The 14037-nt window shown below is 60.7% G+C and overlaps 1 protein-coding gene across 12 annotated transcripts in view; it reads left to right on the top strand.

The window, feature by feature from the left end:
- The window catches only part of COL18A1 (collagen type XVIII alpha 1 chain), a 112772-nt gene that overhangs the window by 78586 nt on the left and 20149 nt on the right, over positions 1-14037 (top strand). For all 12 annotated transcript variants that reach the window (XM_063640472.1, XM_055279957.2, XM_063640476.1 and 9 more), the window contains 16 exons: positions 148-224; positions 477-692; positions 1049-1075; positions 2620-2682; positions 2789-2875; positions 3202-3255; positions 3435-3593; positions 4791-4853; positions 5615-5641; positions 9152-9283; positions 9737-9799; positions 10698-10724; positions 11761-11796; positions 12305-12376; positions 12831-12866; positions 13216-13305. In XM_063640472.1, coding sequence (XP_063496542.1) covers positions 148-224; positions 477-692; positions 1049-1075; positions 2620-2682; positions 2789-2875; positions 3202-3255; positions 3435-3593; positions 4791-4853; positions 5615-5641; positions 9152-9283; positions 9737-9799; positions 10698-10724; positions 11761-11796; positions 12305-12376; positions 12831-12866; positions 13216-13305 — 1229 coding nt within the window. The remainder of the gene's footprint in view (positions 1-147; positions 225-476; positions 693-1048; positions 1076-2619; positions 2683-2788; positions 2876-3201; positions 3256-3434; positions 3594-4790; positions 4854-5614; positions 5642-9151; positions 9284-9736; positions 9800-10697; positions 10725-11760; positions 11797-12304; positions 12377-12830; positions 12867-13215; positions 13306-14037) is intronic.

Below are 14037 nucleotides of genomic sequence, written 5' to 3'. Positions count from 1 at the left end.
TGCAGCTTGAGGCTGGGGATCTGATGGTGTCCAGCCGGGCTCCAGGACTGAAAGCGTTTGGGCTGCCGGGGCCGTCTGGGGTGCCGAGAGCAGAGCTGGGGCCACCCGGGGGGGCCTGACAGTGGCCACCTCTGCTTCTCTTCCCAGCTCAGACACTTCCTGGCTCAGATTCTGTCTCCACGTGGGACGGGAGTGTCCGGAACCCTGGGGGCCGCATGAAAGAGGTAAGGCCACTTCCCCGTGCTTCTGAACCAAAGGACCTGTGGCCTTTTGGGCCACTCACTGGTGAGCCCTGATGAAGCCCCTCTGTGCCCGCGCCTCCTTTGTGCCCAGCACTCGGTGCCAGCATGCGTCCACCCTGCGTGTCCACCGTGGGAAGCAGCCCAGCCTGGGACTCTGGAGGGCACAGCGGGACACACGGGCAGGGTGTGTGGGACCCCACCCCAGCCCGGGCCCTGTGTTCTGTTTATTCCCAGGGCGGCCTGAAGGGGCAGAAAGGGGAGCCAGGTGTTCCAGGCCCACCTGGCCGAGCAGGCCCCCCAGGATCCCCATGCCTGCCTGGTCCCCCGGGTCTCCCGTGCCCAGTGAGTCCCCTGGGTCCTGCAGGCCCAGCGTTGCAACCTGTCCCCGGACCACAAGGACCCCCAGGGTCTCCGGGGAGGGATGGCACCCCTGGAAGGGACGGCGAGCCGGTGAGTCCTCGCGCCTCCCCTCAGTCAGGCCCCATCTGGAGGTGGGGGCTTGGGCAGGACGGGGAGAGGCTGCGGCCGACATGGGAGTGAGCTGAGCTGGGATCGGAGCAGGTCAGCAGCCTCCTTGGGCCCACCATTGCTCGGGGTTGGTGCTGGAAGGTGGTCAGACGTGGGAGGTGGAGCTGCTCAGACACAGCCCTTGTGGGTGTGAGGAGGCTCCTGGCGCGGGTGCAATCACATCGGGAAAGACGTCTTTGCCACCTCTTGGGGAGCATGGGGTGCATTTCCGTGTACAGACTGTAGGTGGGGCCGGAGGTGTCATTTCCCATCACTAATGACTTCTCTTGCATTCCCAGGGCGACCCTGGTGAAGACGGAAAGCCGGTAAGTCTGCTTTTCTTTCTGACCCCCGTGTTATCTGTGATGTTTGCTTAGACCCCAGGGCTTTGCTGCCAGTGACACTCTTTTTAAATGCGACCCAGTGAGGAGACTGTGCAGCAAAACCATTTTGAAAATGGAGTTTTGTAAAGAAAAGATGAGTGTAACTGTTGATGGGAAATAGCAGTTATGCATTTGTGTTGAAACATTTAGGCCACAACTACCATGAAGGAAAGGAAGTGAGAAAAGGCAGAGCTTCCAAACCCTTAGAGGGAAAACGCACAGCAAAGAGAAAGGAGGTCGGGTAGGGGGGTGAGTGCAAGACAGGGGAGAAGCACGGAGCGACCTGAGACTCTGTGAAGTCAGAGCTTCTGTCTCAAAACGCGCAGTTCAGATTTTAAAAATCAGGAAACAGTTTCCAAGCACAGTAAAATGACGTGATAGACCGCAAATAAAGATCTGGGAACAGCCTGCCCAGCAAATGGTAACACTCGGCAGAAAGTGGGGCTGTCACGAACACTGGACAGGAGGGTTCAAGTGAAAAACAGTCTAGAAGGTCTGAAAGGACAGGGAGGGCATCTCATGGTGCCCACCTAACGGTCATTACCGACCGCCTGGCACCCCACAGCCAAGCTGCCTGCGATGAGGACCATGGCAGACAAAGCGGGACAGTCGGCGGGGGGTGGCACGGGGCCCACCCACTGCAACAGGGTGCACACACGCGTGCGTGTGAGTGTGGGGTGAGGATCCACGGGGCCCACCCACAGGGTACACACACGTGTGTGTGTGTGAATGAGTGTGAGACTGCGTGTGAGTGTGCGTGTGTGTGTGTGAATGTGTGTGTGAGACTGCATGTGTGTGGGGGGTGAGGATCCACACGTACACATACCACACATGCACACACAGCATATATCACCACACATTACACACCACACGTGGACACGTGCATACACCACACATTACGCACACCACACGTGGATACACTTGCACACACACACTACACATGTGCACACACACCACACGTGGACACATGCACACATGCCACACACATGCACACACCACATTACACACACCACACGTGGACACACATTAACACTACAGATTACACATACCACACGTGGATACACACATACACGTACCACGTGTGCACACATACGCACACCATGCATTATGCACACCATACATGCACACTCACACGTCACACATACATATCACATGCAAACACCACACTCCTCACACACACACCATGCATACCACACGCACACACACGTATGTAACACCCAAGCACCAGCTGTTGTGGAGGCCTTCGGGGGACCTGCTGTGACCTCCCGAGGGATGTTCCCTGCAGCTTCCCCCAGGCATGGCTGGCGAGATGGGCCCAGGCAGTAGACAGTCTGCTGGGCCTGGCGCCCTACTTTCCGGGCCCTGGAGACTCCCCTGAAGGGCTCAGCTCCCTTCCGTCCCCTGCTTGGGGAAGGAGCACTGAGGGTGCTGGGTGCGGCCCATGGTGGTGCCTTCCCTGAGCGGGGCCCCCGGCTGCTGTGTTCCAGGGCGACACTGGGCCACAGGGCTTCCCCGGGACTCCAGGGGACATAGGCCCCAAGGGCGACAAGGTGAGTCTCTGTGGCTGGGTGGGGGCCCCTTCCTGTGTTGGTCCTTGGCCCAAGGTGGGGGCTGTGTGTGTGCCCAGGGTGTGACGGGCTTGTCTTGTGTTCCCAGGGAGACCCTGGGGTTGGAGAGAGAGGGCCCCCAGGACCCCAAGGGCCTCCGGGGCCCCCAGGACCCTCCTTCAGACACGACAAGCTGGTGAGTCTTGCCCTTGGCTTCCTGCGACCCGGGGTCTGCCCTCCTCAAAAGCAGGCCCTGCCTCTGGGAGGGCACCTGGCCCAGGAGTATCAGCTCCACGCTCAGGGGCTTGCGTGGGGTCTCGGCTGAGCTGAGGGGTCACAGGTGTGGTGGGAGCCCCCATCCACCTGCCTTCAGGCTTCTCTGGGGGCAACAGAGGGGCTGTGGTTTCTCAGCTCCTTGTAGAAACAGTTTGCTCAATATGCAGCTTGCGGGGCAGGGGCCAGGAGTAGGCCAGGTGGGGGGCCGAGCTCAGGGCAACGCGTCTCTCCGGCTCTTTTCCTCAGACCTTCATTGACATGGAGGGATCTGGCTTCGGTGGCGATCTGGAGGCCCTGCGGGTGAGTGGCCCTTAACCTGTGGCGCTGCCCGACGTCTGTGCCCGTGAGGAACAGGCCATGGACCCCCGAGATTCAGCTGGGGTCCTGTGGGGGGTGGGGATGAGGCTCGGTTTGGGGGTGGTGGTCATCCCTGGTGGGTGCCACATGGGCTGTGACTATCTGTGTTCACCCACGTCCAGGGTCCTCGAGGCTTCCCTGGACCCCCCGGACCCCCTGGTGTCCCAGGCCTGCCCGGCGAGCCAGGCCGCTTTGGGGTGAACAGCTCCGACATCCCAGGGCCCGCCGGCCTTCCTGGTGTGCCTGGGCGCGAGGGTCCCCCCGGGTTTCCCGGCCTCCCGGTAAGTCCTGCCTCCCACCGTCAGTGTCGGGAGCCCTGTCTGCTGGGAGTGGGGGATGAACACCCCACATGGGAGCCCCTGCCCCGCCTCAGGCCTCCCCAGTCCCCACCCCCTCACCTCATCTCCTCTGGGAGCTGGCGGGCGGTTGCTGACTCGGGGCCGCCCTGGGGTGTGCGGAGGCACCTGAGTGGGCACCCCGTGGTTCTGGGGGTGCTGACCAGTGGGGGTGACTGCAAGCAAGGCCTCCGACCTCTCTGGCCCTGTGGGTCCATGGACTGCACAGAGGGCATCTCCATGAGCAATTCCCGTGGGTGGGTGTGGGAGGGCCGAGGTCAGCATTGCTGGAGGGCCAGGGGAGGGAGGAGCCTGCTTGGCCAACGTGGCTTGTGGGGTCTCAGGGCCCCACGACAGGCTCCCCACCAGCTCTGCCACACATGACAGGCAGCAGGTCATGACAGGCAGCAGGTCATGACGGGCAGCGGGTGCCTGCCCCACCAGCTCTGCCACACGTGACGGGCAGCAAGTTATGATGGCAGCAGGTTCCTGCCCCACCGGCTCTGCCACACGTGATGGGCAGCAGGTCATGATGGGCAGCAGGTCATGATGGGCAGCAGGTGCAGACGTGGCTGCTGTAATTGGGTCGCGCTGCACTGGCATCCTGTGGCCTGGGGTCACTTGGTAGCATGCCATGGCATGCAGGGCAGGGAGTGTGGGGTTAGGTCACCCATGACACGCCCCTGCCTCTGTAACAGTCCCTACCTGAGCCAGCCAACCCTACCAATGGGCGTTCGCTGTCACCGTCGGCTCCGAGGCCTCTCTGGGTGCCACATGGCAAGTGCTCCCCAGGATCCATTCTAAGGGGCAATTTGGGCTTAAAGAACATGCTTAATCCATATTCATACATGTGGCCAGACGGCCTCTCAGAGGGAGCAGCGGTTACCCCAGCCCTGGTGTGCAAGCATCTTCCCGCCGTGGTGCTGTCAACCCTGCCATCTCATCCTGCCAATGTGGCCGCGAAACTGTGGACTACGCAGGCTATGGGGTCTCCCGTGAGCCCTGGGACTCTGGTCCTGTGTCTGGGGAACGTTCCGTGTCCTGCCTTTGAGAAGCCTGTGGAAGCCCCGATAACCTGTTAACCCAGAAATCGTTTTAGTGGCCGAATGCCATTAAGACCCACTATGCTCTGCTCTCTCCCAGGGACCCCCAGGCCCTCCGGGAAGAGAAGGGCCCCCAGGAAGGACTGGGCAGAAAGGCAGCCTGGTAAGTCTTCCCTCAAGTCCAGGGTGAGTGGGGCCCAGCACCACACCATGTGGCCCGGGTCCGGGGGTGCCTGGTGACGCCCGTGAAGGGGAAATGCCAGGAATAGCCCCCCCATCACAGCGCCACAGCCTGGGGCCTCGGGCTCTGGAGGTCACCCTGACCTGGGCAGCTGGGGCTTGGGTAGAAGTTCATAATCCTGTGGTGATGACTGGACTCACGGGTTTTAAGAACGTGGGTGCCCCGCGAGATCTGAGATCTTACTCCAAGCTTCCACGTTGGTTATGGGGCAGTGGCCATGAGCCTCTGTCGGACTGACGCAAGGAGCCGGGGCCCCGGGCGTTTGTGGGTGGACCTGGTGGGAGGCGCCTGCGTCCGGCCCCCTGGGAAGGATTGTCCAGCGTGACCTCAGATGAGAGCTGCGCTGCTTGGACTGAGCAGGGGACGCGGGCTGTGAATGCCCGTCTCTGCTCTAAGCCTGTGGCTGAGCTGAAGGGCCCTCCTTGGGGAGGCATCCAGGCCCCACATGGAGCCAGGTCCAGCATTGGGATCAAGCTTGGCGTTCCTTGTGGCTTCCCTTTCAGGACCCCAACCACACCAGAAAGGGGGATGACAGCGGCAACAGCCTCAGAAACTGTTAAACCAGCACAGGCAGCAAAGCAGGGACCCGGATCGGGGCACAGTTCCTGGCAGGGCGATATGCCTTCCTCTGTCCGCTGTGCTGCGGGTCTGATTTTGTCATAATCCTGCTCTTTTCCCTACAGGGTGAAGCAGGTGCCCCAGGACATAAGGTACAAGCAGAATCCCTGGCACACCAGTCCCCTGCCCTTGGTGCCCGCTCAGTGCTCGGACCCCCAAAGAGGGTGGAGGCCCCACGGTCGAGGGAGTGAGCTCTCCTGGGGCTGGCCTTCACCCCCACTCCTGCCATCTGTCCATCCGTCCTGCCGGAATCGCTGGCAGCGGCCTCTGTCACTGTGGCGAGGTGGCTTCCGCCGAGCTCTGGTCTGCCGGTGAACTGAGGGCAGACGCGCCCTGGAAGCTGAGCTCGTCTGGAAACAAGCTCCCTGTGGCAAGCGCGATAAAACAGCTTTGGGAGGAGGGGCTGGGCCACAGCAGGTGCAGAGGCTGCCTGCGGCCTGGGGAGGGCCCTGAGCTGGGCCCCCCAACATCCCCCCATAGGGGAGCCCCATCCACCCATCCCGCAGGCTCATGAGCGTCTGGGGGCACTCGGAGGGAGCGCTGAAGGCAGCCGGGGTGTCCTTGGCAGCCCTGGCCTGGCCCAGAGTCTGCTCAGACCTTCTGGACTCAGGGCAGCCGCTCTCCATGGACCCCGCCTTCCTTCGGGTAGCCTGAGGTCTGGGCCACAGCCTGCTTGACCAGACAGTTTGACACCCCCACAACGACCCACTTCCTCCTCCTGTTCTGCGGGAGTGGAGCTGGAGGACGAGTCAGAACCCTGCAGAGGAGGGGCTGGGAGCCGGGCCTGGGCCTCCAGTCGGCATCTGTACTGACCCCACCACAGACGCCCCCAGAGGTGCCCTCGATCTGTACTGACCCCACCACAGATGCCCCCAGAGGTGCCCTCGATCTGTGCCGACCCCACCACAGACGCCCCCAGAGGTGCCCTCGATCTGTGCCGACCCCACCACAGACGCCCCTGGAGGCCCCTCGAGGATCCAGGTCTCCGCGGGCCGCCCACTCGAATCATGTCCAAAACATCAGGAGCTCCTCACCTTGGGCTGGATGGGGTTGGCACTAACGGGGAACTTCCCCAGAGCACGGCCAAGCTCCAGGATGGGGGTGATAAGGGAAGGAAGGCCAGTGGGGAGAGGAGTGAAGAAGAGGACAGCTGTGAGTCAGGTGGTGAGAGCACCTGGAGGGGCTGAGAGGACATGGGCTGGGAGTGAATGCATGTGCACACACACACACCTCTCCAGCATATGTACACACACACACCCCTCCAGCATATGTACACACACCCCTCTCCAGCATATGTACACACACACCCCTCTCCAGCATATGTACACACACACACACACCTCTCCAGCATATGTACACACACACCTCTCCAGCATATGTACACACACACCTCTCCAGCATATGTACGTACGCACACACCTCTCCAGCATATGTACACACACACCTCTCCAGCATATGTACACACACCCCTCTCCAGCATATGTACACACACACACCTCTCCAGCATATGTACACACACCCCTCTCCAGCATATGTACACACACCCCTCTCCAGCGTATGTACACACACACACACACCTCTCCAGCATATGTACACACACACCTCTCCAGCATATGTACACACACCCCTCTCCAGCATATGTACACACACCCCTCTCCAGCATATGTACACACACACATATCTGTAGTGTATGCACATCTATGTCTCTAGTATGTGTGCACACATGTACACATGTAGGCTTTGAGTTAAGCAGGGGAGGAATATTTTGATCAGCTTTAAAATCAACAAAATTAGATATACATGTATGAAAATAATGCAAGTTTTTAAAAAACAAAAATGTCAAGTAACATGAATGAGAATTCTAGAACCCTACAACCTAATTGTAAACCAAATAGAAAATGAAGAAAAAAGGGATAAAATTAGAAAGAGGTTTTCAACAAACCTTTTTTTGGAGACAGAGTCTCGCTCTCACCCAGGCTGGAGTGCAGTGGTGCAATCTCAGCTCACTGCAATCTCTGCCTCCCAGTTTCAAGTGATTCTCCTGCTTCAGCCTCTGGAGTAACTGGGATTACAGGCATCTGCCACCACGCCTGGCTAATTTTTGTTTTTTTTTTTAAGTAGAGGCAGAGTTTCGTCATGATGGCCAGGCTGGTCTCAAACTCCTGCCCTCAGGTGATCCACCTGCCTCGGCCTTCCAAAGTGCTGGGATTACAGGCATGAGCCACTACGCTCGGCCTAAACAAACTTTTTTATAGGCACTTTTTAAAGATCAAAAATTAGATGAGGCTGGACACGGTGGCTCACACCTGTAATCCCAGCACTTTGGGAGGCTGAGGCAGGAGGGTTATTTGAGTCCAGGAGTTCAAGGCTATAGTAAGTTACAATCATGCCACTGTGCTCTAGCCTGGGCAACGGAGTGAGACCCTGTGTCTAAAAAGAAAAAAAAAATAGATTTTTAAAGACGATAAAAGGATGCCAGGCACTAAGTTAGATTAAAGCCAAGAAAACTAAAATCTAAGATTCTCATAAAGTTAGCCCTCAAGTTAAGTGGGTGGTACATGTTACCCATCTGTTAAGACCCAGCATAGCTGTTGGCGGGTGGCCACAGCGGAGACCCAGCCCTAGAAGGGAGGAGACAGGAGGCAGTCAAGGATCACCTTGGCGGGTGGAGGGCGGGGAAAGCTCTGGCTCGGAGGCCCAGCCCCTGTGGGGACATGGAAGGACCCTTCCCCACTGCGGGGGTTTCCTACCTCTGGCTGGGCTTGTGACCATATCAAGGCAGCGGGTCACATTCCTGCCCCAGTTGTGGGCAGTGCTGGGCTCACACTATCTCATCCCACTCTGTCCCGAGCCTGGGAAGGAACCCTGGGCCTCTCTGTCTACAACCAAGGAAACCAAGGCTCAGGGAGATTGTGGCTGCAACGAGGGGGGTGGTGCAGCTGGGCCACGTCACAGCAGGACCCCTGCCCCAGGGCCTCCCTGCCTCGCGTCCCCCGCACCAGGCTCTCACCTCACACTCCAGGTGGCCGGGGCCTTGGGTCACCGATGGCTCCAGCACACGCCTCCGGGCTCGCCTGCTTCTCACGGCTTTCAGACTAATAGAGTCACAGCAACGCCTGCGTCCACCCTAGCCCCGGTGGTCCCAGGGTCCTGAGCATCCTCTCCTCTTTCCTTTCTTCTCCCCTCACCTGCCCGGGAGCCAGGGCTGGTCCCAGGGTCCTGAGCCTCCTCTCCTCTCTCCTCTCTTCTCCCCTCGCCTGCCCGGGAGCCAGGGCTGGAGGTAACGAGGGCGCCGTGTGCGCCTCCCGCTGTGCATGTGTGCCTCCCGCTGTGCATGTGTGCCTCCCGCTGTGCATGTGGGCACAACCCCGACCAAGTTTGGGCTGCGTGGCTCTCTCCTCAGTTGTGTTTCTATGTGGCTGAAATCGTGTCGTAAAGTTAGAAGAAAGGCTGCTGTGGGGCCTGCGTTGCTTGGCAGAACGTTCCTTACCTTTTGATTTGCAGGGTTTAGAAGGCATCGTAAGAAAACGTTGTCTACACTGGGGTTGCAGGGCCAGCGGGGGCTGGGCTGGGTCCCAACATGCTCTCCTCACCCCATGCAGGGGAGCAAGGGAGACCCCGGTCCTGCTGGTGCTCGTGGAGAGAGCGGCCTGGCAGGAGCCCCTGGACCCGCTGGACCACCAGGCCCCCCTGGGCCCCCTGGGCCACCAGGACCAGGACTCCCCGCTGGATTTGTGAGTACCGCCTACACCTGACCCCCTGGAGACCCGGGGGCTGCCGTTGCCCCAGCCCTACTACCCTGGCATCTCACTCACAGGGCAGCACGTCCTGGGCGGTGGCCTCACTGGCACTGCCTCAGCCTGGGATTCCATATTCCCCATGGTGGGGCTCGCGTCTCTCGCCCGTTGCCCGTGCCCCACGGTGCTGATGGGGAACTCGGCCCAGCCATGCCCCAGCACCGGTGCCCTGACTAAGAGCGAATGAGCTGACCTGAGACGGGCTGCCCCGGGGGGCCCCCACCCAGGCCCTGCCACCAGGTAGACAGTCCCCACCTGAGAACAGCGGCTCCCCAGGCCACCGTGGCCCCAAAGCATGTCCCACCCTCCTCTCGGGCAGTGCCGCCCCAGGGAGGGGTCCTTCCCTAAGGAGGGACACAGGCCCACACGTGTCTTGTGTGTCTCTTCCAGGATGACATGGAAGGCTCCGGGGGGCCGTTCTGGTCAACAGCCCGAGGCGCTGATGGGCCGCAGGTACTGTTGTGAGCTGGGCGTGGCCGGCTCTGTGGGGTAAGGGGATGTTGCCTGGGGCAGGAGAGTCTCCCTGAGAGCCACCAGCCTTGCATGGGGTCGGAAGCCGCCCTGCAGAGCCACGTGTGGCGGGCACTGTGCCCCGCGGGTCACCCTCGCTCTTCGGAGATGCCCCTTCATTGAACTAAAGTCACGGGGTGAGGGCCTGCTCTGCAAAGTGGGAGACACTGTGGGTGGTCAAGACAAAGGAACATGGGGCTGCATGCCCCCTGAAAGGCCTTTCTGGGGAAATTCAAGTCATCACATTTTGTGCCCCCAATTTTGGGTAGTAACAAATGTTTGGCCTGAGTAGAATCTGAAATTCCTATGAAGTCTCCACCTTGTTCTACTGTTAACATGTATACTGCTGCTCAGGGTTAGGGCCAGCAAGGAGTGACCAAAATCCCAAAACAACTGTGCCCAGACAGCTAAGACATGTCAGGGGCAGACCCAGGGGCCGGCAGCTCCTTCCTCCCCTGCCCCCGCTGTCCCCTCCACGCCACCAGCGCTCCCGTGGCGCCAGCATGGAGGACCCCCCAGGGCCACAGCCCTGCCCAAGAGACATGTGGGTTAGCTGAAGCCACGGCGTCCAGCTTCATGCTCAGAGACTCAGCCTGTTGAGAGCACGGGTGGCTGGGACAGGTTTCTTACTCGGAGCAAAATGAATGAGAAACTTCAATTAGGCAGAAACTAATTGATTCCATAGTAAGTTAGAATGGCTTTACCGTTTTAACTTAGTACATTTCCTTTTACACACGTATTTTTAAGTCTTGACTGTTACCAGCGGGCTTTTCTTGTGGCAGAAGCATCTCACAGCGGGGCCTCCAGCTGCACTAACACTGTGTCTCCTCTGCCCTGACAGGGACCCCCCGGCCTGCCGGGACTCAAGGTCAGTGACGACATGCCTGGGTTTCTGTGGTCACTGGCTCGGCCCTGGTCTCGGCACCCTCGGGCTGGGGGAGACAGGGCCGTGTCTTGGGTTTTCTGATGGTGGGAGTAGGATGAATTCATCCCAGGAAATGCAAAATACAGCAAAAAAGCCTGACAGGGAAATAATCGCACACCACCCCCAACCTAGACTTCCAGCATTAAGGGGCCATTGTCCCATTCTCTCTCTGAGGCCCAGGAATCAAGATTCCTGGGTTCACACACCTGAAGCATATTCTCAGACTTGGCCTGAAAAGAGGGGCATAGGGGAAGAACTCAGGGTCCCTACCTCAGCCGCAGGGACAGGTGGACTCCTGGGCTCAAGGACAGAGGCGTGGTGACCTTGTAGGGCCCAGGAGCTTTGTCCTCTGCTCCCCCCATCCCTGGGGGACACCAGCCCCCAGCCTGGCCCCGAATACCCCACCCCTGCCCAGGCCCCGAAGCTCCCAGGGCAGGTGCCTGAGGGGGGAGCCTGGAGGCTCCTCTCCTGGGCCCTGGGCAGCAGCCGCCTTTCACCCTGCTGCGTGCTCATCAAAGCGGCTTCTGCTGTGTGCGGGGCCAAGGGCGCACGGGGCCCACCCTGGGGCTCCACTCTCACACATCACCAGCCCCTGCCATAGCACCTGCTCCTTTGAGAATGCTTTGCTTTCATTTGCAAGACGTCGGGACATTTCAAAAGGCTGACTTTTGGGAAGGCTGTGTGTTTGCTTTCTTAAATTGTTTGAATGAGGCCATCTCAGCGGGGTTCTACTTGCAGTCCTAATGATGGAATATGTCCTCAGGCTCCACAGCCGTCCAGGCTGGGTGCCTTCGGCCAGCGTGGGCCACGGGGTCCCTGCACAAGTTGCTCAGTGTCCCTGGGACCCCTCGGCTCTGGGCTGGGGGAGGGTGGTGAGATACATCCTGGGTAACTCACCTTTCCCTTCCCCCGGAGTGGATGCTGCCTGAGGACTGGGCTGGCCCCAGCAGGTGCCCATTGAGCCCCTTTATTCACTTAGGGGGATCCTGGCGTGCCTGGGCTGCCGGGGGCGAAGGTAAGCACTGTGCCCGGGTTCAGGGATGTGGCCAGGCAGGGGCAGGGAGGGCCCAGGTGGACGCCTGCGGAGATGAGCTCAGGGCGGCCTCCCCTGCTCTTCTTGCCACTGCTTTGTTTCTTTATAATCGAAGACGTGCTGGTTTCAAAGGCAACCCCCAGGATACCCACCTACAGGGCACCCAACCCCAGGGCATCCCCAGGTTTGACTGCGTCAGGAACATGGCCTTCCTCCCAGCTGTCTGGCTGTGCAGGCCCCCTCGGCCCCTGCCACCGGCCTCCTGCCTCTCCCTCCTTTTCCCTGACTTCCCCCTCCCGCACTTCCTCCTCCTCCCGACTCCCCCTCCTCCATCCCTCCATCCCTCCACAGCCCCTCCTCAGGCCCACAGGGGTGAGAGAGAGAAGTCCAGGCCATCGCCACGTCCATGGGTGCCCCAGACTCCTCATGGGGGTCCCTGCATTCCTGGGCATGTGGCCAATGCCGTGCGTCCTCCATGTGACCCTTTCAGGGAGAAGTTGGAGCAGACGGAGCCCCTGGGTTCCCCGGCCTCCCTGGCAGAGAGGGCATTGCTGGGCCCCAGGTGAGCCGCCTTGGTGGGCCCAGGGTGCAGAGGGGGGCATGGAGCCCTGAAAGGACTGTGCCAAGATGAAAGCTGGCACGAGGTGTGCCCTCCCGGGTCCCTGGGCCTCCGTGTGCCCCCTCCCGGATCTCCATGTGTCCCTCCCATGTCCCTGGGCCTTGGTGTGCCCTCCTGGGTCTCCATATGTCCCTCCCGGGCGTCCGTGTGCCCCCTCCCGGGTCCCTGGGCCTCTGTGTGCCCCCTCCCGGGTCCCTGGGCCTCCGTGTGCCCCCTCCCAGGTCTCTGAGCGCCAGGAGCTAGTACAAGTCTCTGTCAGGGCTCTCGGTGGCTGCCTCCCTCCCAGGCCCCAGCCGGTCGGGAAATAACCCCACGTCTTCATCAGAGCCATCCCTCACAGGGGGCCAGGGGCTCCTGTTTCTGTTGGTGATGAACCATTTCCTTCCTGTCTCTTCAGGGGCCAAAGGGAGACAGAGGCAGCCAGGGAGAAAAGGTGAGTGTCCCTGGGGTGGGTGGATGGGGTGGGGGCCGCTGGGACATCCCAGAAGGTTTGGCCTCAGCTGTCCCCAGGTCCGTGCCCCTGCTGCCCATGGGACCTCAGAGACTCAGGGCAAAGACCCTCAAGTGGACGGGTGGCTTTTAGGCTGGGGCAGCGTGTGTGGCTCGACCGTCCCTGTTGGAGCCTCCCCTGCCTGGCAGGGGGCTCCAAGGCCACAGTCCACAGCCCCGGGCGCCTCCTCACCCCCCGTGGGCTCTGGGCACCCCTCCAGGGCTGGGTGGACTCCGGGGTCCTGGCCAGAGCGGCTGAGATGAAATGCCGGACGCATGGCCTCCTCTTCCAGGGAGATCCAGGGAAGGACGGAGTCGGGCAGCCGGGCCTCCCTGGCCCCCCCGGACCCCCGGGGCCTGTGGTCTACGTGTCGGAGCAGGACGTAAGGACGTTGCGTGGGTGGGCACCCAATCTGTCCAGACCCCCCACTGGGTGCAGGGATCCCTCCCCGAGCCCCCCACACCCCCCAGGTCAGGACAGGCCGACTGCAAGGCCACACTCCAACTCCACGGTGGGGGCTGCAGAGGCCCTCGGTCAGAGACGCCCTCGGTCAGAGACGCCCGGGTGTCCAGCTCCATGTGGTGATGGAGACACCAGGGAGGGGTGAGGGCTTGCACAGGGGCGTTTTTACATCAAAGGCTCCCACTGGGTTCAGTCCCCATGTCCTTGATACTGTGGCCCCAAAGCTGCATGTAGTCACCCAGCTGTCGCATCAGAAGAAGCAGACGCACCTTTGGCTCTCTGGTGAAGGTTGTGTTGGTTCCGGAACCTTCCTCCCCACTGCAGCCCATCCATCAGGCCTCTCAGCTGCACCCTCTGCGCCTGCCAGCAGTGCATCCCACTGGTCCCTGTGCCACCCTGGCCTCACAGAGGCAGGCGCGTCTCCACCCAGCCACATGGAACACAGGGACCAAGCCCTGCTCTGGGCAGGGAGCTGAGCCCCGGGCAGATGCAGGGCCCAGGGCAGCAGAGCTGGGTGTGGCCAGGGGTTCAGATCCCTGCTTCTCTGTGGCCACCAGTGGAAGGGGCTGCCCGGGGCGGAGCTGAGAGCAGGCACCGTCAGTGTGTGATACTAGACAAGTTACCTAACCCTTGTGCTCCAGCTCCTCACCTA

Source organism: Symphalangus syndactylus, chromosome 5 (assembly GCF_028878055.3).
Source record: "Symphalangus syndactylus isolate Jambi chromosome 5, NHGRI_mSymSyn1-v2.1_pri, whole genome shotgun sequence".
NCBI classification, from domain to species: Eukaryota; Metazoa; Chordata; class Mammalia; order Primates; family Hylobatidae; genus Symphalangus; species Symphalangus syndactylus.
Note: the sequence above shows the minus strand (reverse complement) of the source record. Positions and strands in the feature narration are given on the sequence as shown.